Source organism: Scardinius erythrophthalmus (genome assembly GCF_964197995.2).
Source record: "Scardinius erythrophthalmus genome assembly, chromosome: 17".
NCBI lineage: Eukaryota > Metazoa > Chordata > Actinopteri > Cypriniformes > Leuciscidae > Scardinius > Scardinius erythrophthalmus.
Window position 1 is genome coordinate 26193002 of NC_138237.1, and position 26911 is coordinate 26219912.

General features: G+C 38.9%; 1 protein-coding gene across 1 annotated transcript; it reads right to left on the reverse strand.

The window, feature by feature from the left end:
• Window positions 1-2048: 2048 nt before the first annotated feature.
• On the reverse strand, window positions 2049-25772 carry elnb (elastin b; the record flags this gene model as incomplete). Its single annotated transcript, XM_081390236.1, has 59 exons — window positions 2049-3128; window positions 3381-3437; window positions 3586-3642; window positions 4638-4703; window positions 4838-4879; window positions 5042-5080; window positions 6260-6328; window positions 8117-8242; window positions 8338-8376; window positions 8454-8663; window positions 8785-8832; window positions 8916-8966; window positions 9181-9342; window positions 9418-9816; window positions 10006-10131; window positions 10234-10284; window positions 10888-10914; window positions 11584-11667; window positions 11789-11815; window positions 11946-11969; window positions 12080-12118; window positions 12226-12321; window positions 12400-12447; window positions 12548-12637; window positions 12726-12758; window positions 12879-12902; window positions 14000-14059; window positions 14357-14389; window positions 14503-14718; window positions 14804-14836; window positions 15143-15310; window positions 15408-15437; window positions 16899-17096; window positions 17222-17251; window positions 17336-17875; window positions 18889-18918; window positions 19025-19186; window positions 19434-19457; window positions 19564-19749; window positions 19822-19863; window positions 19999-20073; window positions 20159-20191; window positions 20277-20327; window positions 20422-20469; window positions 20576-20662; window positions 20767-21246; window positions 21457-21534; window positions 21735-21860; window positions 22043-22069; window positions 22200-22469; window positions 22552-22578; window positions 22688-22756; window positions 22853-23020; window positions 23150-23176; window positions 23396-23662; window positions 23765-23791; window positions 24011-24118; window positions 24226-24462; window positions 25697-25772. 59 exons carry the CDS (start codon window positions 25770-25772, stop codon window positions 3082-3084), a joined length of 6114 nt encoding a protein of 2037 aa, XP_081246362.1. The 3' UTR covers window positions 2049-3081.
• Between the last annotated feature and the right edge of the window lie 1139 nt (window positions 25773-26911).

The window sequence follows — 26911 nt, forward strand, 5'->3', positions numbered from 1 at the left end:
CAGTTGCATTTTTTTATTAACTACATTAACAAAGACGAATAAATACTTATGTACTATGGTAAATACTACGGTAGGCGATTTGATTTATAAATACTTGTTATACTGATTGAAACTCTCTTCACATCCTGACAGCAATCAAGAAGTGGCCTGACTATTAAAACATGTACACATTCTGTGGAAGTCACAGGACCAAAAAATGTTCGTCCAATCATTGCATTAGGCCCGAATACAATGATACGATGTCCTACCTGCCTGTTAACATAATGTATTTACATTCCTCTGCGCACCTGCTCACACGCCAGCGTGTTCCTTAAGGCTATGCAGAGTTGTAGACAGACAGTCGCCGCCTTTTACAGTTCCTCCTGAACCAAAACAACAAGCTTGTGCTGCGTTCACGCCATGTCATAACTGTACTTACGAGATGGCAACCCGTGGGATTCCACCTAAAAACCCGTGACATTCTACAGAGCTGTTCATGTCCTCAGACTCGGATTTGTGTGTTTCTATGTCAACACTAACGAATCTCCAGCAGTCAGGTGGTACAAGTAAGAGCTCTTAAAGTCATTTATGTTCATTATTATTGTAATGTTGAGACATAAGGTAGTTTAACGCCATCTCTTGTTCTCGTGATGCTTTGCAGGCGCTGCTGTACATGTGTTTTAAAGGAGGCGTGGCTTTGGAGACGCTCTGAAGGAAGGATGGGATCTTACCCAGATAGCAAAAATCATCTGGCCCAGATCTGGCCCAGACACTTCGTAAGTTCTGGGCCAGATCCGCGCAACGGACCCGGGCCGGTGTCTTTTGGCACAACGGGCCAATACCGGCACGGATCCGTTTTTTCCTCATCCGGACCAGAACTGGGCCAGCTCCGGATTCCTTTATGGCGATTTGGCCCAGATGTGGGCCAGATCTGGTCCAGCTCTGTTTTGAATCTGGTCCAGATCCACGCCGGATAAGGGCCGGATCAGGGCCAGCTCATTTTGTAGACCGTACACACACACTCTAGTAATATACATATCTAGAATTTTCAAGAATCTTCTCATATACATTATATAATATCTTAAGATCTTATGCCACTGATATTTTTTCTGTTAGGTTTTAACATGATAAGCATATATACTTTCAAAGATAGCTCGCTATTATTGCTAGCCTCTCCGAAATTACCTACCCTACCTTTAATGTTATTCAATGCATTAACTAATTGGGATCTTATTGTAAAGTGTTATGAAACATGGTATAAACATCTAAAAAACTCAAATTGTTGTGTTGGCCAAAAAAGAGATCAATTGTTTAAAGCTACACTGTGTAGGATTTTCTCCCATCTAGCGGTGAAATTGTTTATGACTACCAACTGAATATTACTTTCCAGCCCCTCCCATTCCGAGGGCGTTTTAACTCCTACGGTGGCCGTATTATTTCATATCTGCCGGCAGTCACAAGTAATCTCCCCCTCGCATTCGTCACGGTGCCACTGAGTGTAAAAACGCGAAAGGCGAAGCTTGAATTTCCAGGTATGTCCCTCTTTGGCTAATGTATTTTCAAGATGGAGGCTCAACATGGCTGCCACCATTCGAGCGGCTCGCTCGTATGTATTCTAAACGGCAGATTCTACGCTTATGAGAATACTTGATTAGTTGGTAGAAGTAATTACACATTAATGAGCACATATCATTTTGAAAGAACAAAGTGTTTTTTGCTAAGAATCAACTTAAAAAATTACACAGTGTAGCTTTAAAAGTTCAAAATATGTAACAACTTGCCCCGAGCTGACATTTATAAAAATACCCTTGTCCTGAGAACACAGTTCAACCTTTCAGTTAAAATTTGCCTTCACTGCATTGTATATAAATAATATATAAATAAAATTATTACATATATTACATTACTGGAGTTTTGGTGATAAGACCCACAGAAAACATTTGTGAAATTTAATTTTAAATATTAAATTTTTTAAAACCAAAATCCCACATGTCTTTTCATGTGTCCTTAAAATAGCCCTGCATTTAAGGAGGAGATTTTGAGTGAAAACAAAGACATGTTTTTGTTTTACAATTTATTTTTTAGAAATGTAGATGATGGATAAAAGGCCCAAATAAAATCAAAGATCATACAAACATGTGAACTGGTTGGACTTTCACAAAAGTAACAAGTGCATAAAAGTGAAGAACAAAAAGGTAAACAATGTGAAGCGATTCTCTAGAAGAATTGCTTCTATCATACTTTCAGGTCACATTTGAATAGTTGCACTTATACAAACACAGATAGCCTACATCATTCACAACACACAAACACCAAAATGAGTTAGGTTAAATGCATAGATACTCTTAAAAACCCAACATTTTAATTTAATAAGAGTTATGTTAAAACAAACAAACAAAAACAAGGAAGGGTCAGGATACTAGAAAAGAAACCGCTTCAAGTTCCTGAGGTATCTTTGAAGACAGCTTGTAATCCTCAGTACTTAGATGCTGTCTACTGCAGTAATGACAAGCATTTTGTTCTTTTAAGACAAAAAAAAAATTGCATGCCTAAATCCCATTCTTTTGTGTGACTGACTATACTTTGAAAGATTGAAGATCCTGGAAAGACAAAATATCCATTCATGAAGTCTTAAGCATACAGCTAGAAAGAGATTAGGCTGCCTTTACTTTTTGATACATTGCCAGAAAATGACGCTGCTTCCCCCACAGTCGGTTCATCCTGAAATAGCAGCGACACAACCCTAAACGACATGTGTCTGAATATTCACCAAGTGAGCCACTGCAGCAAAACCATAAGAGATGCACAGCTGGAACTGCAGCAGTTTAAGATGGAACATTAAATGGTAAAATGTCTGATTTGTTATTAAAAAATCAAGCAAAGGAAATGTCTAGTGACATAAGTAGTAAATAAGGGAGTTAGGCAGTGCAAAGAGTGCCTTGTGAGGTTCACATCTAATCATATGGCTGAAAAAAACCTTGAATGCAAATTCCAATCTTTCTCACATATTACATGAGGCACTTTTAAACTGTAAAAAAAAGTGCATTTGAGATCAGGCAGTAGCACCACTTGTTTATGAGGTCACTTCTATCCGCTGGTTTCTCACTTCCTTCTCCTTCCGCAGTATTTGCCTTGGCATCCGGCGCCCCCTACAGGAAAACACAGTCACTACTGCCACTATTGAGAACAGTGAGTTTATTCAAACTACAAACAGTGTTAGTTTAGGATAATTGAGTTAATATATATATATATTTAATAATTTAGTTGTGTGAGTGTGTTTTTTTATTAGTTTTTCTTAAATATGTCTATATAGTTTTACACGTAGGTTACATGGTTAAATATTTTACCACTTGCTTGAGCGAGGAAGATTGAGAGAAGTGCCTTTATTTCTGCTTACGTACCTCTGTAGCCTCCTGCACCTAGAAAGCCTTGAAGAGCTGCATATTTGGCTGCTTTTGCTATAAAAGGATCACACATTTAAATGCAATACATACTTGCAAATGGCTGTGGATAATGTACAGGTTTAGGCCAAACTCTCATTTTATCATGGGTTGCATTTGAAATATTAGCTAACAATGATTTTGCTGTAATAGCAGCATGTCTTACATTGCTGAGGTGTAAGTGGAGCACTTCCAGTTCCCCCTGCGCCAGTGCCACCATAACCTACAATACAACATCACAACTTCTCAGTAATCACTCTAAACCACTTACAATGATTATTAAAACACACAGGTACAAGAAAACGTCACTTATTTATTTACACACCTTAAAAATGTCGCTCTGGTAACGTTTGGATTCAGAAATTTTTGTATAGATAATTTCAATGTCTTTCCCAGCTATGATTTTTTACATTTTTTGTTTTGTGAGAAATTCAAATCATTAAAGTAAATTTGCTATACTATCACACTCCTACATTTTATAAATGATTTCCCTGGCATAGCAGCACATGTATTATATTTCTTTCCACACACATGCATTGCTGAATGTCTGTTTATATATGCAACCTTGTTGTCTACAGAACAATCATACAAACTCATGTAATTTATTCAGAACTGTAATGGAAAATTACTTTTCTTTTTGCTTTGCCCCCATTTCTTTATTCTCATTTAAATACTTAAAAGGATAGTTCACCCGAAAATGAAAATTCTCATCATTTTCATCATTTACTCGCCCTAATGTCGTTCCAAACCCATAAGACTTCCGTTCATCTTCGAAACACAAATGAAGATCTTTTAAAATCGGGCAGATTTTTGTCCCTGAAAGTCCATTCACTCAACTTTTTATGAACTTTTTGAAGCGTCAATTGCGCCGTTTCATCGCTTTGTATGATGAACAGATTTATCTTAGCTTTTTATTCACATCTAAAAATGTATCAATATAGAGCACGTCAAATATGGTACGACGCACTAGAACAAACCTCATCAGTTCTTGTGTGTCGAGCCAGCACATTTGAGCTTTGTTTACCATTTAAATCCGTTTATCATAAAAAGTAATCGTGTCTCTTTAGAAGACATGGGTTTGGAACAACATGAGCGTGAGCAAATCAAGACAGAATTTTCCTTTTTTGGTCAACTAACTCTTGAATAACATCTAAAAGCTTTCTCGAATCCTCAGAGTTGGTGATGTGCACATTAAAGGTGCCATGATGTCTTCATTACCTGGATATGGCTGTTGATTTCCAGCACCTGGACCTACACCAGTCCCATATCCAGGGACTCCACCTCCTGCAAGAGAAACAGATCTACTGTAAATCCGTATCTTGATATCTGTTCTTTCAATGTGCTTCATTAATTCAACTGAAAAGGTGTGGATAAGTCCATTTCCTCAAAGAGAATTGAGGAATGATATAATGGCTCACCTGGCTGATAGCCCTGACCACCCAAGGCACCCGTGCCATAGCCTTTAAGACGTTGAAACAAACGCAAGTAAGTAAATCCATCCATCTGATGGCAACCAGCCAACAAATTTTACATGCAATTTATGCTCATTCAGTTGCTGAGACAAATGAATAAGAAATTGACACACACACAAAAAAATCATGCAGTAAGTTAAGTGAATTTACCTGATTTACCTGTCCCTGCTCCTCCTGGGTACCTGAGACCTGACACCAAACATTACAATTAATAAAAGGAAAATTGTCTCAAACATAAAATTTCATTCACACCTATGAAATAATTAATCTCAACACTGTAAAATGTGATCAGTTGAATTCATTTAAAAAAAAGTGAGGAAACCTGTTGCCTTAAAATTAAGTAAATAAACTTCATGCATATTTGAAAAAAAGTCCACATAGTTTAATTTTTTCAATTACTCATGAAGTTTATATAATTAATTTAAGCAACGGGTCTCCTCACTTTTTTAAAGTTAACTTAACTGATCTTTTTTTTTTTTTTTTTTTTTACAGTGAAGTGACATGTAAGTATGTATCCTTAACCCGTTTAATCCCAAAATTTTACTCCTTAAACCTCCCTAACACAAACTTTATGCCCTCTTTGATTTTATGTTGGTTAAAGGAGAACTCCGGTCAATTTTAACATTGAGATAGTCCAAAGTAGTCGATTGTCGAGTTCATGCGCATAGGTTTAGTTACCTATGATCATGCGTGTGAACTCGACAATCGATTACTATGGACTTCGACCGAAAACAGGATGTAAACACAGGTATGTGCGCTGGCTGAATTAACATCACTTTTATTAATATCTTTCACATCTACTGCAGTCAGATTCACCGTATTCACGCCGAAGGAATGACTCACATGACCTGTGCACTTGTAATGACACATCAAGGATGTTAAGAGGCTAAAAGCAGGTTTAGCACTTGCCCCATTAAAGTCAACAGGGTGCAAATTTTAAAAAGAGGATAACACGGTGTAGGCAACACCGATTTTTGTCGTTGTTCTCTGTATTGACAGCACTCCAAATTTACAAAAAAATGAGCTCAATGTTAAAATTGACCGGAGTTCTCCTTTAAGTTCGTGAAATATTAGGTTTTATACCTGTAAAACTAGACCTATTTACACATATCAAACTTAAAATAACAGTAACATATTCAACATATAAGAATGAGATATAGTTAGAATTAACTTCATAACTTAGTAACAATGTTACAAAAACTACTGTTGGCAAACTCATTTGAGGTAGGCTCATTATGAAAAACAGAAGCCAGGATATGGAAACCATAGACCATTTAGAAGCCAACACTTTAAAATAACATTAAGTAAAATAAAATATAATATGGTCTCTGAAAATTTTTAACAGGAAGATATTAACAGAAACTTTACCTCCACCGGTTCCTACTGGGCTTCCAGCACCTCCTCCAAGACCTCCAGCTCCACCTAAACCTCCATAGCCTACAATAAAAACAACATGTGAAGTGAGATCTACATCATCATCATTACCATATGATGGTAAAGATGTCAGTAGTGTTTCAATTGGCTATTTTCCAACTGAATCAACTTGTGTTGTCTTTACGAATATAATTCTCCAATTATGTTTTCAACCACATCCACATCTGATCACCTGGTATCTGCTACGGGTCTTAATAGATGTTAGTGATTCTGTTCTTGTGGAAAAGAAAAAACTTTAGCATACTTTTAAAAAGAGTACTTATTACAGCATATAACACTTTATTTCAATAGTCCACTTAAGACGCTCCACTAACTATAAGTAACTTTGCAACTATACATGTCAATTAACTCTTAGGGTTAGGGTTAGGTGTTAGGTTTCGGGATAGTAGAAAAGTTGGCATGTAGTTGCAAAGTTACTTATAGTCAGTAGAATGTCTGTTGGGGAGCATCAAAATAAAGTGTTGACAGATATTAAGCAGACAGTTTACTAATACTCTAATGACTGCTAGTTGACTTGTAGTTGCAAAGTTACTCACAGTTAAGAGAATGTCTGAAGCGCACAATCGAGAGAAAAAAAGTGTTACCTTCAGTACATTATGAAATATATTAACTTCAAATGTAATATCAAATAGCTCTACAGTTAAAATTATAATCAGTTAATTTACATTTGCTTTAGTATGTTAGTCAACACATCAAAGTGTACTTTTAGCATGACAAAAGATAAAAACATTAATTACAATGTAATTTAAAGTCCAACTTTTTATTTGAGATTACTGAAAGGGTATTTTTTAAGAAAACTTATGTGGCCTTTTATTTCATTCACAATATATTATAAGTAAAGCTTTTAAATATATACTTTGAGGATTTGAAGAACAATTAAGCGTTTTTCTTTTTCACAAGGTCTGCCTCTCTACCATTAGTAGATTTATTCATGGTGAATATAAATTCAGGCCCTAAAGCTAATGCAATGATGACATTGTAATAATTAGTCACAATTATGTTAATACTTTAAAAAACAAGAACCTGGGGCTAGCTGCATAAACACAGCTATTAACCTAAGACTGAGTCTTAAGAACTAGCATGACTAACTAGCAGTTTATTACAGCTAATCAGTCTTACTTTTCGGATTCAAAATAGACCAAATCTACCTTTTTATGTAACTGGCTTATAGTTATGACCCGTCTTGAAGAACATTAGATGTTGTTGTTAGACTAGTCTAAGCAGTTTATGCAACCGGCCACTGATTTCCCAGGCTTCCCAGCTCCAGCTGGATATCTGGCACCTATGCAAACTCATATTAACTATTTAAGACACCGATGTGTAGTGAATGCATTTCAAGGTGAACTAGGATATATATATATTGGTATACATTTGCAATGGATATTGTCATTTATTTATAATTACGACTGACATCTAATTATAATTGTATCTAATTCCATACAATTCTATAAATGAAGAGTTCAGATGCAAAAACCTCTAAGTGCTATATGAAATTTTCTTCTAGAATGATCATTTTTATCAAGCTCGTATATTTAAGTTCAGTTATTTCACTTAAATGGCAATTAATAGGTAATTTTCATTGCCATTTAAGTGAAATTTCTTAACTTAAATATATGAGCTTGATAAAAATGATCATTCTAGAAGAAAATTTCAGATGGCACTTAGAGGTTTTTGCATCTGAACTCTTCAAATGTATTCCTCTATTCTAACAAAAAACATTTAATCAAATTTCCTCATTTTTTTTGCACTATTGTCAAACTTATGTTTAATGTATATTAAACTGCATGATACCTCCACCCACTCCAACTCCTCCAGGACCTCCGCCAGCACCTCCTGGTCCAATTCCTTGACCACCACCAAGACCTCCACCAACTCCTCCTCTTCCAGCCCCACCCAATGTCCCAGCTCCTCCATAGCCTGATAACACATGACATTTTTTATTGTGATTATGAATTTTGCCTAAGGATTGGTTATTGCATAATTAAAGTGATCAATTAATGAGTTTTACATACTTTTAGGTGGTTTTAATGCGCCAGGACCATAACCAAGCCCTTACAAAACAAATAAATATTAGAATATTTAAATGTAAAAAATTGTGAGGGAAATACAGCATGAAATGTGTAAATACCTCCAAGTCCACCGGCACTGCCCGGGCCACCACCATAACCGCCCGGGCCAGCACCATAACCGCCCAGACCAGCACCATAACCGCCCGGGCCAGCACCATAACCGCCCGGGCCAGCACCATAACCGCCCGGACCACCTCCATAGCCACCGGGTCCTGTTCCATATCCGCCTGGGCCTCCAAGCCCACCAAGTGTGCCTGCTGCCCCATAAACTTTGATCAAAGTGATAAAGAGTTATTTAACAGTCTTTCTAGTTCAGTCCATGTGCATAAATACAACCAAACTGCATTTTTATTGTAAGAATTGTGGAATATCGAGAATGTTTTCTGACACCTTTTCCTTGTTTTCCGCCCACTGCAGCCCCACTGGGGAACCTGAGGCCTGCAAAAAAGTTTTAAAAATATAGTTCTCAGCACAAGACTGGTGCATAAAATATTAGGAACATGATGGCTTTTTTGAGTTACCGGTCCCTGGTAGGATCCCACCGACTCCAAAACTTCCAGCTCCACCATAACCTGCAATAGATTTACAAAGCCTAAGTCTTCTGTAGATGTTAAGCTTCTAACTGAAGGCCAAAAAATGCTCATTATGTAAAACATAATCGTTTTCCCAAAACAGTTTTTAAGATATTTAAGTGTTCATTAATTTTGTTTTGTTTAAATTTAGCATTGAATTATTTTTAATATTCCACAATAAAATGTTTGTTGATCTGATCAATGCTTTGATTACTTTTGCCTGGTTTCTGCGCCCCGAATCCTGTGCCTGCAGCTCCACCTCCTGGTAGCAGACCACCACCTCCAGGTAGAAGTCCCGCTCCTCCCACTCCACCCGGACCTACTCCACCCACACCTCCAACTCCCAGAGCTCCAGTTCCACCTGGACCACCATAAACTAGAAAAAAAAAACATGTTGATTTTAATAGATTTATCATTTTATAAACATGCACATAAAAAGCTGGTAAATTACCTTTAGGAGGTTTAACTCCACCTGGTCCTCCACCAACTCCTCCCACTCCTCCACCAACTCCTCCTGGAACTCCACCAACTCCTCCTGGAACTCCACCAACTCCTCCTGGAACTCCACCAACTCCTCCTGGAACTCCACCAACTCCTCCTGTTCCACCACCAACTCCACCTGGAACTCCACCAACTCCTCCTGGAACTCCACCAACTCCTCCTGGAACTCCACCAACTCCTCCTGGAACTCCACCAACTCCTCCTGGAACTCCACCAACTCCTCCTGTTCCACCCCCAACTCCACCTGGAACTCCACCAACTCCTCCTGTTCCACCACCAACTCCTCCTGGAACTCCACCAACTCCTCCTGTTCCACCACCAACTCCACCTGGAACTCCACCAACTCCTCCTGTTCCACCACCAACTCCTCCTGGAACTCCACCAACTCCTCCTGTTCCACCACCAACTCCACCTGGAACTCCACCAACTCCTCCTGTTCCACCACCAACTCCACCTGGAACTCCACCAACTCCTCCTGTTCCACCACCAACTCCTCCTGGAACTCCACCAACTCCTCCTGTTCCACCACCAACTCCACCTGGAACTCCACCAACTCCTCCTGTTCCACCACCAACTCCACCTGGAACACTGCCTACACTTCCAGGTCCTCCTTCAATAGTGCCCGGAGTATCTCCACGTCCAGCAATGGCTCCACCTCCAATGCCTACAGTAGGACAAGTGAAATAAAACTTTTTACAAATAAAAAAGCACCTGCTTGCCCAAAAATACTGAGACAGTAAGGGTAAAAGTGAATGGCATGAAGTACCTGGGGGTTTTAGTGGTTTAGCTCCCGGTAATGTTCCACTATCACCAACTCCTAAGGAAGAAAATATAGTTATTTGAAGAGATTCAGTCACACTGGAACATACATTTACAAATGAACAAAGCATAAGAATCTCTTCAAGCAATGTTAACCACAGACTTTATTTCCAGATAAACTGACAATCTGTCAAAAACATAAAAAGATACTTTTCAAAGGAAAATTCTCATTTTAGGACTACTCACTAAACTGACTGACTAACCTTAAGCCCCGCCCCCTGTAAACACATTATTAAGTCTGAACAAGTTATTCAATAAAGTTGCCTCTGTGTCATAAACATGTTATGTGTCTGATTTTTAAATGTAAAATGTTTTTGGATTAAGAAAAAAGCATTCACAAGCTCAAAAAGTTTTAAAATAAGGTTTTATAGGCTACTACATCCGTATGCATGAGACTCCCCTACCACTAGAGGGAGATGTAACATTAGCAAATTATAGTCTGACGAAGGAAATTTTTTTAACATGGCATAGTTGGATAATTTTATGTTAATCAGCTCGAAGAACTCCACCACCAACCAAAAGAAGAAACTGAGAAAATAATCTTGAGCTCAGTGATTACTTGTGAGGTCATTATTTTTAAAGTTATGAAGACAGATCTTACTCTCTGGCCTTGGCAATCCCGTTCCCCCTGAAAAGAGAGAATGTCAGTTGTAATTGTCAGTGGTAATTAGGATTTTTCAAACTTAATAAATGACTGATATCACAACTAGAAGCTAAATACAAATTAGACAAATTACACACCTAAAACATGAACCAAAAATGTGGTATTATGTAGCTCTTCATTTTCTTTCGCTATAATATGATCCACATGAAGAAACAGCTGCTATATAGTAAACTGACAGCAATATAATATAATTCCACTGTAAATGTAAATATGAATAGCTTGTTTTACCATCATAAGAATAATTGGCTAAAAAATAAAATTATGCCATAATTTACTCCAAAACCTGTATGACTTTGATTCTTCTGGTGACCAAAAGCTGAGATTTTTAAAGAATATTCTGACAAAACTGAACGTTTTTCATACAGCTCATGGAATATCATCATGAGGTAATGTTGACAATTTCCTTTTCTGTGTGAACTATTCCTTTAAAACACAGATTTGTAAGCTTATGATAGACTTTAACAATAAGTGTTGTAAGTACATTTACATACAGTGGAGAGTGGAAAAGTACAAATATGAAAGGCAGCACTTGGCACCTTCAAGTTCATCTGTCCATAATACAGTGACCAAAAATAAATGGAAAAATGCTAAATATAAGGATGTCTACAAGCTCACTGATCCGGAAGGGTCTACCTGGTCTTTCTCCCGCTAAGATGGGTGTTCTTGTCCCAGCAGCTCCATCAAGCCCATCAGCTTCAATGGGGCCACCAGTAACACCTGAAAAATATTACATACTGCTCAGTTCCTATCATATTCAGAAAGTTGGAAATCAAACTTAAGGCCGTAAAATGTTCCATTGTTCATTAAATACTTATAACGCAACCTCCAATGGACCCACCTGATCCCTCTATTGGTCCTCCAGATTCTAAAATGATCACAAAATAAAACTGGTGGCTAAAAGGAATCGCCTGCTCGTTTTTTTGTATAATTTCAAAACGACAATTGTTTTTTCCAGATATATGGGGTGGAAAGAAGAAAATTAAACATTTTCTTACCAGTCTTGGGAGCTTTTGTTCCACCTGTGTGTTTAACAAAATGTTAAAATTACAATGCAGGAACAAACGAATTAACAGCTAAACAACAAATAATAAATGTCTATAATTGATAGAAAAAAAGTAATGTCCTTGACCTCCATCCCTACGAGTTCCACCATCAGGACTGCCAATCACTAAACAGGGATCAGATAAGACTGGTAGTTATGGCACTATTTTGGATATTACATGCGTGTATCTTAATAAAGTACATTAAAGAACATTAATTAATTAATTGCATTACCTCCATCAACTCCAGGTCTAGGACCTGCTCCACGATCTGTTCCGGAAGCATCTGTACTACCTGGAATTGTTGGTCCTCCTGTGATGCCTGGTACCCCTGGATTTAAATAAAAAATTAGAACAGTAATATTATATTATACTGGAGAGATGATATAACCAAAGATCACAAACTCACCATATTTGTCTTGCTTGGTTCCTGAACCTTGTATACCTCCAGCCCCACCTACACCACATGAGATGAAACACTGAGCATGTAAACGAATTCCTTCCTGTATCTATTAACTGTTGTTTAGTTTAGTCCTCTTTTAGCAGTGATCACCCACCAGTTCCAACTCCAGTTCCTGTGGCCCCAGTTCCACCAGTTGCTGGTACCGACCCACCCAACGCACTTCCAACCCCACCAGCTGGTTGTCCTGTTAGATGCAGATGCATGAGGTCAAATCTTAGCCTGAATACATGTGGTATTTTAATTGTGAAAGTTAGGTACAATAAGTGGTTTACCATATTTAGGTGGTTTTTGTGCTCCTCGATACCCTTTAGAATGAAATATAACAGGAGATTCACTCACAGATGCTTAAACCAATTGTATTAAAACAGTATTTTATGTCTCAAGTTTAGTGATCAGCATTGCACATCTAGTTTTTAAAACTTTACCTCCATATCCCCCATATGGCAGAACTGAAAAAAAGAGTAAAATAAGTTATTCTAAACTTATTATTCAAATTCAGCATACAAATCAGTTGTTAGTTTGTTTTGTAAAATGTCTAATAATCTATTCAAATTTTAGGGTATATTATGCATATCTTAAAGGGATACTCAAACCAAAAATGAAAATTCTGTCATCATTGAGCACATTTACATGCACATATCTTAACCCGATTATGCTTAATAAGCAAACAATGCATGTGCTCATGTAAACACGTTAACCCGTTTTCCATTATCGGAGTATGGTCATAAACGGCTTAAGCATAAACTGATCGACATAGCTAGATTTTGCCCCTTCGCCCAGCATGTATACACATTAACCTGTCTTCTGTTGACTTATTGAAGTACACATGTGATATGTGACAGGAAAGCGTCCTTACTGCAGATTTAAGAGCATCCAGACAGAGTGAGGGTTTTGTGATGAGGAGGAAATGTATTGCAAAAGCATTCTCATCTCGTGCAGCCAAAGTAGAAGCGGTACAGTCAAAATGCTGCGTGAGAGGATAATGTATGAGTCTGTAAGATTCCCGCTGACATGTTGGAATACTCTGTTTTTCATACTTGATTTAACATCACAACCAACATAACTGGATGGAATACTCAAAGACAGATACAAGAATGATTACATTTTGATGTCACTTGTGGGAAATAACCTGATTTATTAATAAAATCTTGTAAGCACGGTTTACTTGCATTGCCGGGTTATTGGTTTGCATGTCAACTGGGACAACAGATTATTTCAATAAGCTGAATTTTGGGAGTTATCAGCATCTATGTAAACGTGCTAATTTACTAACCCTGTGGTTCTAAACCTGTATATAATTATTTATTCTGCAGAAAATCAAAAGAAGATATTTTGAAGAATGTTGAGAACCAAATAATGACTTATTGTATGAAAAAACCCTTGACATTTCTCAAATTATCTTTTTTTATGTTCCACAGAAGAAAGAAAGGCAAACAGGTTTTGAAACGACATGAGGGTGCTTAAATGCAGAGTTTTCATTTTTGGGTGGAGTATCCCTTTAAAGAGAAAAAAAAAAAACAGTTGCATGCCAAATTGCTTCACATACATCCAGCGCCTCCTCCTGGTACAGCTCCTGCTCCTAACGCACCTCCAGAACCAGGTAAACCTGTCAAAATACTACGGGGTTTAGACTCATTTTTTGTCATTACAAGGCAAATATTTCATTTTAAACTTGCAAGTATATAATATCAATAAGTTGATATAATTAAACATAACATAATTATTTAAATATTAGTATTTAATGTACATGAAATATGAATATATATTTGAAAAAATATATATATTAATAAAATATTTAATAACGTTTATAACTTTTTGAATGTAGAGTAAATTAACTAATGATCAACAGCCACTTGCAAGACATATGTAAGTGTATGTAGTACAATTATATATTTAAACTTGCCATATTTTGCTGCTTTTGATCCAGGTCCATATCCTATAGGGCATTATGTGTAATAAATTGAAAGACATGTAGATCAGATACAGCTTTAATAATACACATTTTCTAATGCCTGTGTAAATTACTCATTTTTGACTCGCTTAAATTACCTCCAGCACCTGTTCCATACCCAGGCCCAAGCCCTCCTCTGCTTCCTGCTCCAACAGCACTACCAGGCAGTCCTGTTCCAGCAAATCCAGGACCTCCTACAGTCCCTGGACCATAACCTCCAACTGGCCCTGCCCCTGTACCAAATCCTCCAGCTGGACCGGTTCCTACCTGACCCTGCAGACCAAGTCCTGGAGCCCCTCCGCTCCCACCAGGACCTGGATTAAAACAATTTAATAAGTGCGAATGCCAAGTTGTAGAAAAAAAAAAACACTATGTCAATACTGATTTAAAATATCCTACCATATTTAAGAGCCTTTGGTCCACCTGGATAGGCTGCATTCAAAGTGACATACAAAGAATAAATGTAGAAATGGAAATTAACAGAACCTCCTAACTGCATGTAATTCAGGCCCAGTTTAACAGATTAGTTCAATTGAGGCATTTAAGTAGCTTTTATTAATGTGCCTTAGAAAAAAACATTACTGGTCTGCATCTTGAGATAAAACAACATATTTTAAAGATATGCCATTACTTTCAGTTTTAAGTTGCTTTCAGTTAAAACAGCTCAAACATGCATTTTAGTCTGGGATTAGTTTAAGCCTTGTCTGTGAAACCGGGGGGGAATGTTTGTCAGCATACCTCCAGAGCCAGGTCCATATCCTCCAGCAGGTACTCCTCCTGGCCCATAACCACCGATTAGTCCAGTTCCGGCACCTGGTGTTCCTCCTCCAGCTCCAGCTGTTCCGCTACCAAGTGACCCTCCGAATCCTCCAGGCAATCCTATTCCACCAGCTCCACCTGGAACCCCTTTTTGCAAAAATGCATGAAAAAATGTCATTTATAATTAGATTTTCCTACATGGACTCTAAAATTTTTAGAACAAAATTATTTAACTTCCCCTTACCATATTTGCGAGCTTTGGCCCTAGCATATCCTAGAATATAAGAAAACAATGTTTGAGAAGAATTTAGATTTTTCAGTGGTTTAAGCTACATAAAATTCTTATTTTGAAAATGTAAACCTTTTAGCTAATTGTGTCTCTAAAAAAACAGTGTTACTATTAGGATTTCAATTTCTTTTATCTCAGTGTCTCAAATCAGAGTAAACCACAAAAAGTGGTAGTGCCCCTGTGGGGACCTCCACTGATCCTTGCATCACTGCATACCTTCGAAAAATACACTGACTGCAACACTCCTATCTAGAGAGGGGCATCTGAGCAGAAACATCCATATCTTTACCACTGTTCACCTGCTAATAAAAAAACTCCAGTCTAGCAAATTCAAGACGTCACCTCAGAAAACCTTGGCCAGGCCAATGTGGTCATGCATGACTACACATTAGTGAACTATAAAGAAAGAAGAGCAGATTATGGAAAAACCTTGGCCAGGCCAATGTGGTCATGCATGACTACACATTAGTGAACTATAAAGAAAGAAGAGCAGAGTATGGAAAAACTACCTATGCTTAAAGCACCATCCAGTAGATAAACATTGTGCTCCAACCACACTAAACTTACATTGCCGTGTGTTTGAATGATGCAGTTATCCCCTCTGAGAACACTGATAAGACACTAGAATGTGCCCAAGAATGTGATGGCTAAACTTACAGCCAACCCAAAGGAAGGTCATCTGGCTAGACATGTTACTTAGATTTCCAGATTGGCCAGGGTTTAATTAAACTCCAAGAAAGGCCAAAGCTATCATTTTCTTATGACATTGCATTTCTATGGTTTGTGAGGTTTTTTTTTTTTTTAGAGATGCTTTGCCTGTCTATGAATTCCTGCAAAAAGAATGTCATACCTTGTACATTATTCATAGACTGTCTAGATAGAAGAAACTCAATAGGCAGTTGTGTAGAGAAAGCTGTAAAACTGAGTTGTGCAACATCCATTCACACTCCTCAACAGGCAATATCCCGTGCAAAGTATATCAATGCATTGTCTTTGTGGTCCCTTACACTTAAGAATTTTCATCTTTTTACCACATTGCTGAGGGGAAAATACAGAAATGCTATGGGCTATCAAGGGTACTCTCAGTGAAGTCTGGTGGTTAGTAACCTTCCTTCTCTTTCGCTTTCTCTTCTTTCCCTCTTTTCCTTAAAAAAATAAAAAAATAATAATAATATATATATATACTAGAGCAACACATGGGAGTAAACTACAGTCTGAGAAAAGTTCTTACAAATAGGGCACAATGTACTGTGATTTTTCACAGGTGCTTTACCTACTTTTTAAATTACACATTGCATTGTGTTGTGTTTTAGGGTTAGAAGAAATGTTGGTGGAAAATTACCATGACCTTTTCTGGTTTTCTACTGATTTAAAAATAATTCTAAGAGTTAGTCCTTTCAAAACTATTTAGACTTACTTTTTTAATAAATGTAAATACCGATTTACCTTCAGGTCCAAATGCACTTCCAGGACCAAACCCACCACGGGGTAAACCTCCTGGACCGTAACCCACACCAGATCCAACTCCAGTTCCTGGTATACCCCCTGCCCCACCTATTCCAACACCAGCGCCTGGTAATCCACCTGGAATACCTGCAGCTAATCCAGTGCCTGGGCCTAAACCAGCACCTCCACCAAGTAGACCTAGAAAAGCAAAAATAATATATTTGGTTGTAAGCTACAATAAAGTTTGGATAATAAATGCTATCAATAAACCATCAAAATTATTTTAACAGTAAGTTAAAGGATTGAATTAACTGTTGTTTTACCATATTTACGAGCTTTTGCCCCTGCATATCCTGCAAAGCATCAAAGTATGTAATATGACCTCAAAACGTTATAATAAAATTTACATCATACAATATGATGGTATCATTTTGTACCAGAGCCAGGAAGTCCTCCAGAACCACCGCTAGGAAGACCACCAAATCCACCACCAGGCAGTCCACCAGCTCCTCCACCAGGTAATCCACCAAGTCCACCACCAGGTAGCCCACCAGTCCCAAGACCTCCACCAGGTAGCCCACCGGTCCCAAGACCTCCACCAGGTAGCCCACCGGTCCCAAGACCTCCACCAGGTAGCCCACCGGTCCCAAGACCTCCACCAGGTAGTCCTCCAGTCCCAAGACCTCCACCAGGTAGCCCACCGGTCCCAAGACCTCCACCAGGTAGTCCTCCAGTCCCAAGACCTCCACCAGGTAGTCCTCCAGTCCCAAAACCTCCACCAGGTAGTCCTCCAGTCCCAAGGCGTCCACCAGGTAGTCCACCAGTCCCAAGACCTCCACCAGGTAGTCCACCAGTCCCAAGACCTCCACCAGGTAGTCCACCAGTCCCAAGACCTCCACCTGGTAATCCTCCAGTCCCAAGACCTCCACCTGGTAATCCTCCAGTACCTAAAGTCCCACCATGACGTCCAAGCTGAGCTAAAAAGCAATTATCAATGAATATGAATGTTTTTCCTTTCTTACGGTTTCTATGACTGTGGTAGAATCTCAGTAAAGTCTTGAGTTTTGGGTGGAGAGTACAGATATATCATACAGTGATTTAATCTAAAACAATCAGAGGATCTAATAAAAAATTATTAGGGCCAGATTTGGCCTGTGGGACACCAGTTGAGGAGTCCTGATGTAGGGTATACAATATTTACTAAATCATTAAGAGGGACATTTATAATATTTTCCTTTTTATCTTTGATTAAAAAGAGACAAGAATTAAAGGAGTAGTTCACTTTTAAATGAAAATTCTGTCATCATATCCTCACCCTCATGTTGTTTCAAACCTGTATGAATTTCTTTCTTCTGCTGAACAGAAAGGAAGATATTTAGAAGAATATCAGTAACCAGGCACTTTCTGGGTCCCATTGACTTCCATAGTAGGAAAAAAATATACTATGGAAGTCAATGGGACCCATAAACTGTCTGGTTACTGATATTCTTCTAAATATCTTCCTTTCTGTTCAGCAGAAGAAAGAAATTCATACAGGTTTGAAACAACATGAGGGTGAGTATATGATGACAGAATTTTCATTTAAAAGTGAACGACTCCTTTAAGTCTGAAATTTTGACTGACCTCCTACAATAAGGTTGGAGAATCTCATTGGATACATAATACTTAACAAATCTGCATAGCATTCAATCATGACAAATCATTTCTCATGTATTCTGTGAAAAGCTAGGGCAGGTACAGCCAACCTCGTTCCTGGAGAGCTACCTTCCTGAGTTCCTTCCTGTCTGAACACACCTGCCTGTAATTTTAAAGTAATCCTCAGCACCCTGATTTAGGTGGACAGGAAGGTACTGTAACTCTCCAGGAGCAGAGTTGTTTAGTCAGATATATATAATTTATGGACACTGAAGACTTTTAACAATTCCATTATTATTTTTTTTTCGTTTCAATAGATCTATCACATTGCAAAATGCAGAATGTAAAGTCATACCATATTTTCTTGCTTTAGCCGCAGCATATCCTAAAAAATGACAGAATAGCAGACATAGTTGTGCGGTTAATAATAATATTAACTTTCAGCAGCAAAACAAAGTCATTTTCATCTAATATTATTATTTTCAAGATACCTTCAGGACCAACTCCAGCTCCGGGGAGACCACTAGCTCCTAAACCAGAACCAAGGGGTCCACCAAGACCACCCAAGCCAGAACCAGGAAGTCCTCCAGCTCCAAGACCACCCACTCCCAAGCCAGAACCAGGAAGTCCTCCCGCTCCACCAATTCCTATCCCTGACGTTGTAAAATAGACAACCCAAAATTAATAGAAATTAAGATGATTCTCTGTTTCTATATTTGCCAAGAGCATTTGCTACATGCTGCATGATAAATGTCAAACAAGCAAAATCAGCTGTTCATTTTTCATGTCTACTTTTTAATGTAACTGATGAAAAATTTCACCCTGGTTTCACCCTTATATCTGCTGTAATTTATTAACACCAGGTGATTGCATATAACAAGAATTTGAAGGTTTTCTTACCATATTTACGAGCTTTTGCCCCAGCTCCCGATGAAAGACAATTCATAGATATTATAATACTCAAGCAATTGTCACTGTTTTAGAATATCTCTAAATATTTCAGTCTATTTATAGTAAACCCTAAATTTACCTCCAGGATAAACACCACCAGCTCCCGGATATAAGACTCCAGGAGTTGCGCCACCAGTTCCAGGAATGACTCCAATGCCTGGTATACCAGCCGCACCTGGAACACCGCCTATTCCTGGCACACCACCTGCACCAGGTACACCTCTTACACCAAGCCCACCACCTAAACCAGGAACACTACCAGCACCTGAAAGCAGAGTCAAAAATATCAAGCATGTTCTTTTGACATGTATTGAAATATTGTTCCTGCATGACTTACCATACTTGGCAGCTTTAGCCTGAGACTTTGCAGCGCTTGTGCCTTGAATGAGGTAGAAAGTAAATTTCTATAAATACTCTAAAACACTGTAATCATTTGGCAAGTATAGTGTATTATGGTTTATATCAAATGTGAATAACTACCATGGGTAAATGGACAATTTTAAATGCCTACTACCTCCAGATTTAGGTGATATAAGAGGATATCCACGGAACACGCCTGGTATTTGTTGACCAAAACCTCCGCGGCCTCCTGCAAGAGAAAAGAGAATATATCTCTATTATAAGTAGTTTTCCTACCTTATTGAAAGAACTGTAATTTCAGTAATTTAATTTACCATTGGCTCCAACTGCACCTTGACCAAGCTGCCCTTTAAACAATAAAATAGTGGAGAGCACTTCAGAAAACATTTTCATTGTTGGATAAAGCTATAAATTATTATAGCAAATAATTACCAGTTTGAGATCCTGTGGCTACACCTGGCAGAATGCCTCTACCACCAAAGCCTACACATAAAAACAAAAAAGCAGATTTGTTATATCTGTGTGAATATTCTAGAAACACTGGAAAATCTTGTAACTGACAAATTCAGTCACTCACCTTGTCCAGGAACAATACCCCCTTGGTATAACCCAGGGATCCCAACACCTTGTTTGAATGCAGAAAAAGAGAAAATATAAAACAATGCTTTCTTATCAAAGATTTGTTAAAACTATTCCAGAAAAGGGGAGCTCTATCAATAGACGCCGATTACCTGGCACTGGTGCCTTCCCAGTCTTTCCGACCTTGCCCCCAGTGCCTGTCCCAGTTCCAGGTAATCCAGTTTGGGGGAGAAAAGGTGCTATGAGCCATAATGAAGTTGCGAACAATTTATTATGCTAATATTTATTATTAAGATACTTTAATAAATAAATCAGTTAAACAATTATGCCACTCAAAACCTACCTCCACCAGGCGCAACTCCTGCTCCTCCAATTCCAGTTCCAGTGCCACCAGGTCCAATTCCTACTCCTCCAGGACCAACTCCTGCTCCACCTGGACCAAGTCCTGTGCCACCTGGACCAATTCCTACACCACCTGGTCCAATTCCTACACCTCCAGGCCGAACTCCTGCACCACCAGGTCCAATTCCTACACCTCCAGGACCAACACCTGCTCCACCTGGACCAAGTCCTGTGCCACCTGGACCAATTCCTACACCACCTGGTCCAATTCCTGTGCCTCCTGGTCCAATTCCTACACCTCCAGGCCGAACTCCTGCACCACCAGGTCCAATTCCTACACCTCCAGGACCAACTCCTGCTCCACCTGGACCAAGTCCTGTGCCACCTGGTCCAATTCCTGTGCCTCCTGGTCCAATTCCTACACCTCCAGGCCGAACTCCTGCACCACCAGGTCCAATTCCTGCACCACCTGGACCAAATCCTACACCACCAGGTACAAATCCCATTTCAGAAGAATCAAGCAGTTTAAATATGTTTTCTTGAAAAATGTGCTTTAAATCTTTTGCCAAGAAGACATATTTTGCTGTGATGTAAAACAAGATGCTTTAATCAAGATTTGTGTCCTACCACAAGTAACAAAGTAATACACCTTTATTTATACCAATACTCATGTCCATAGATCTAGTTCTACCTGGTTTTGGTGGCTTCTGGCCAGCTGTTCCAGCTCCAGGATAAAGACCTCCAGGCCCACCGTATCCACCATAGCTGCCTAAAATCAAATTCCATTTTTTAAGCAGCAAAGCATGTTCATTTTTCATTTTTACCTCAGAAAGAAAAATATGATCACTTTATGCTTTTTTAGAATGGTCTTAGTTTTATTGTAACATTTTATCCAAGTTTTTCATAACTGCCGTAAAATGTTCTTTATTTTATGTCTATAACCTAGGAGGAAAGAAAGTGTATCCTTACCACCTGATGGGTAGCCTGTTCCAGCACCTCCAGGTGTAAGTGGAATAGCACCAATCCTGGGATCTCCTGCTCCAAGACTTCCTGTTCCAAATGGTCCACCACCGAAACCCCCAGGCCAGCCATAACCTAAATTTAGACCATCAAAGGTAAATGCATTTCAAAACCGCTGACAGTATGCCGCTTTGCAGTAGCTATAAGAATTAATAAGAAATAGTAACTTTCACAGTGAAAACAAAATGTGGATTTAAAGTGTGAGTGCACAGTGTTTTTGTAGTAATTGCAAAATACTTTTTATATTTACATCATACCTGGTTTCCCAGGTTTTCTGCCTGCTCCTGTGACAATGCAAAATTATTTATTTTATTGAAATAGTACTGTGAAAAAAAACAGTATAAAGGTATTAAAACAACTACTGTTCTTTGTCTACTATTAATAATAAAGATGTATTATCAGGACTCAAGACACCTGGTCCAAAGCCACCTGGTCCAACTCCACCTGGGACAATGCCACCTGGTCCAACTCCACCTGGTCCAACTCCACCAGGTCCAACACCACCTGGGACAATGCCACCTGGTCCAACTCCACCTGGGACAATGCCACCTGGTCCAACTCCACCAGGTCCAACACCACCTGGGACAATGCCACCTGGTCCATATCCACCAGGAACAATGCCACCTGGTCCAACACCACCAGGGACAATGCCACCTTGTCCAAAGCCACCAAGGCCGCCATAACCTGTAAATAATGTGTATATGTATATATATAAGACCAAAGTCCAACAATAAATCTTAAACAGTGCATCTTACAGATTGCTAACCTGTTTTGGGGGGTTTTCCTCCCACACCTAGAAGCAGGAAAAAAAAACTGTACTAAACAAAACCTATGTTTGGGGTTATGCTTTTAAATATCCATAAATAGTTAACATTTACAAGCAGTTTTATTAAATTTTTAACCTCTTCCAGCACCTCCTGGACCAACTCCACCAGTACCAAGCCCTCCCACACCAGTGCCCACACCAACTCCTGAAAAAACAAAAAGAATTCTTAGAAACATCATTATAAATAAAAGATTGTCTACCTTAAAGTTTAACTTTGTGGAGCACAGTGGAGTTTATCTACCTTGTCCAGGTAGCCCTGTGCCAAAACCACCAGCTCCTGGACCAACACCAAAACCACCAGGTACTAAACCTCCAAGGCCAGCACCCCCTGGCCTCAGTCCAAGGCCCCCAAGACCACCAGCACCACCAAGACCTCCAGCTCCAAGAGTGCCTGGAATACCCCCATAACCTGTTTGTGTGAAGAAAGACTCATGCAAACCTCAATGAAACCAATACATTGTTTGCTCAATTTAATGTATGTTGTTAAAATTGTTAATATATACAAGCACTTTATTGACTGCAGTTTTCTCCCACTCACCAGGTTTAGGGGGTTTGCCACCAACACCTACAGATAAAACATATAGGGTGAGTGAAAAAAGTGCTTCCCAGAAATAGATCAATCTCAGTCTACCCCCTTACCCAACAAATATGAAGTTTCCAGTATTATTTGGCACAGGTAATTGAGTTATTCTACAATCCCACAAAGACTAGCAGAACCTTGTTAAGGAATAGTTGAGATATGTTTGATGACTTATTAGTAAAATTACTTTTAAAGAAACAATACCTGCTCCAAGGCTTCCAGTTCCAACACCAGCACCAGGGCCAGTCCCTCCAGGTCTAGTTCCCACGGCTCCAAAGCCTCCTGGACCTATGCCACCAGGTCCAATACCTCCTGGACCAATGCCACCAGGTCCAATACCTCCTGGACCAATGCCACCAGGTCCAATGCCACCCGGAATTATACCACCAGGACCAACTCCTCCAGGTCTAAGTGATCCAGCTCCAGGAAAAACACCTGTACCACCTGGTCCAATTCCTGGTAGATATCCTCCTGTGTTAACAAAATGAACGTCTCATCTGATGTAAAATCAATGTCTCTGGCAATCTTCATCAATAACATTAATCCAAAATTTTAACATTAGTTACAACGCACCTGTTTTAGGTGGCTTGACAAATGGCCCTATTAGAAAACATAAATTGGTTATTACATATTTAGGTCCTTTTTGTGCCTTGACAGCATGCCCTTGAATAGTTTATTATGTTAATCAGAGATAATAAAATTAATACAATTTTATAAAAGTAAATAATAAAAATGACACTTGTTTATTCATTTTCTTTCAATCATGCAACAGCAGTTTAAGATAAATTACAAGTAATATGTGCAGAAAATTTCAGCAACCTGTTCCAAGTCCTCCAGTGCCTAATCCACCAGTACCAAGTCCTCCTGTACCAAGCCCTCCACCACCAGGCCCAACTCCCCCAAGGCCTCCAGTACCCAGTCCAGTACCTTGCCCCCCCATATAGACATTATATATAGGATTGATAGAGCACTGATATGCAAGCTATAGACACTAATTGCACACAAATTGTTTAAGAATAAATGTAAAACCTCACCAGTTCCAGGTCTGACTCCAATTCCTGGCCCTGTTCCAAATCCACCAGGACCAGCACCTAGACCTAATCCTGTTCCAACTCCTCCAGGACCAACTCCTGGCCCAACACCTCCGATTCCAGAACCAATTCCACCTCCTGGACCAGTTCCTATATTGGTTCCAAGTCCAGCTCCAGTTCCAACACCAGCCCCTAATCCAGCTCCAGCTCCTCCCCCTGCACCAGCTGGTATGTAGATACCTGAGAGAAAAAGAGAACATTAATAAACGTCTTTATTAATATGTCCCATGCAGGATAGCATGCCAGACTGAGGACATAAGGAAGCATTTAGTTGTGTGTTTGACCTGACAAACTACAAAGAAAGGCAGAAATTGATGAGGGGAATAAAGAGAATATTTTCTGAAACATTATTAGTAGAAATGACCAAATCTGCTGTGAATATCACCGCACTGCAAACCCATTAAAAACATTTTTTTTTTAATGTCAGACGATGCATATTAGGATCTCACTCCTGCAACACATTACCAGTTTATGAGGACCATTCTTGTTCTTTACTCAGTGATGATGCCACATACCCAAAGGGGTTCTATCTAATCTCCACATCTAGTCTTTTATGTGCAGCCTCAAACAGCACTAAATGCACTACCACATGCGTTTGTGTGTCCTCAGTGAGGCATAGGGGAACAGAGAATGGATTTGATTCATATGAAGAACAACATCCTATACATGACCTTATCCAAGAGCTTAGAACTAAACAGCTCAAGTCCTCTGGGACAAACCCTCTGGGACAAGCTTATGGCTTGTTAGTGTATGATCGTATATTGTAATGATCTGGACTAGAACTTCTCAGATCTTTCCTTCCACATGAATAAAAGATGACAAGTGGGAAACCTTGTTTTATCCAAAATGAAAGTGAATTAAAATCCTTTAAAAATGCAATTTACATTGTTTATAAGAATCCATCTGGTTTCTTTGTATCAAAAACTTTCACCAAATGCAAATACATCAGATTTCACTCTAATACTAATATTTAGTTTAAACAACATAATCCAAAAATAAAAAAAGTATGATTAAGTCAAATATATAGTCTATATTTGCTATTTCAGCTCATTTTATTTGAAGAGCTTGTAGCTTTACCGAATCATGGATGGGCAATGTTGCCTTATCGCTGTAAAGTTTAATTAAGATTAAAAGATAATGCAGGAACAAGACTTAAGTCAAATTTCACTGACACAATAAACCATCCTGCAACAATAAAACACAGCATGTCCTCAGTAAAGGACAACAATTGCTTACTTTTTATTCATCCATCCTTTACCTGTAAAACATTCAGAATACAGATAACAAATAACTGCATCCACTGTTGGCAATATGGTACTGATATTAAGAGAGCGTGTGATGCTATTGCCAAAACAGCAGTACACCTGTAATGCAATAAGATATAAAAAGCCAAATGAGTTTGAAGACACCTTACCTCCTTGAAGGGAGGGTCTACACAGAAACAGCTGGAGAAATCCATGCAAGAGCAGAGGTACCTTACTCCGGGCCATCCTGCTCTGTAATATCCCTCTCCACTTCCAAACTGTGGGTTTTATCCCCCAAAAGCAAATCATTACACACCCATGTCTTAAACAAGAAGGATAAGGGGTGGGGGGTCAGTATGAAAGAGAGAGAGAGAAAAAAGTAAGGATGAACGAACACTACGTAATTAGGGAAACTAGCACACTTGGGTCTTGTACATTATGTTTTTTTTTCCTGTTTTTTCTAACCCCACCCCTAAACCCCCCAACACCCCACCCCCCTAAATGACTGGTGCTAGTGCATTTATTTGGGTCACTTCTGCCAACATGAGTCAAAGCCTTAGCCAAAAAAATAACAACAGATATTTGAGGATAGGGAGAGGGAGAAAATCTCTCTCTCTCTCTCTTAACATCTACCTCACCAAGAGAAACGTCTGCCAGATATTCTCATGGAGAGCATTTATTTTTTATCCAATCAAAAGCAGTAAGAAATCACTCCAGATAAGGTTATTACGTGATCTATTGTTTCCAGCTACGGGGGTGTAAGTAACATTTAAGGCCCGGACCCATTATTCAATCATTCAAGAAGGAAGAGAGCTTGGCCACTTGGACAGCCTCCAGCTATCACTCTATTGTTATTAACATATGAGTCCCTGAGGAACACATGAAATCATGTATGTGATGGAAAAACACTGAATGGGTGTGTGTTGGAACACATTATTGAAGGTTGACAACACAGATTTTAATAACCCCTCTAGCCCCAAAGCCTTTAGATCCAACTGGGGTGTTGACGGCTAAGTCATGAGGACTTTTGAAATATTGGTGCATCTTTAAGGCTCAATGTGACCTCTGAGAATGGAGGCTTACAACCGGGACCAATACATAAATAGCCTTTTCGTAAATTAAGTTGATTCTCTCCTTAATAGGTAATAAATTGTCATGAACTTCAAACTTCAAACAGTTTTTTAGGCTGAATGACGTCCAGAAGATTCAAGTTTGATTCATACTTTATGCTAAAACTGCTGTGACTGTCTTATCTTGACAGTTATCTTCAAAGCTATCATTCCATATGACTGGTCACTTACACTCATGGACTGTTGTAATAATCGCTCGCAACTGCCTGTTAGATTCTTGCACATACATACATTCTGGCAGTTTGTGTCAAATTT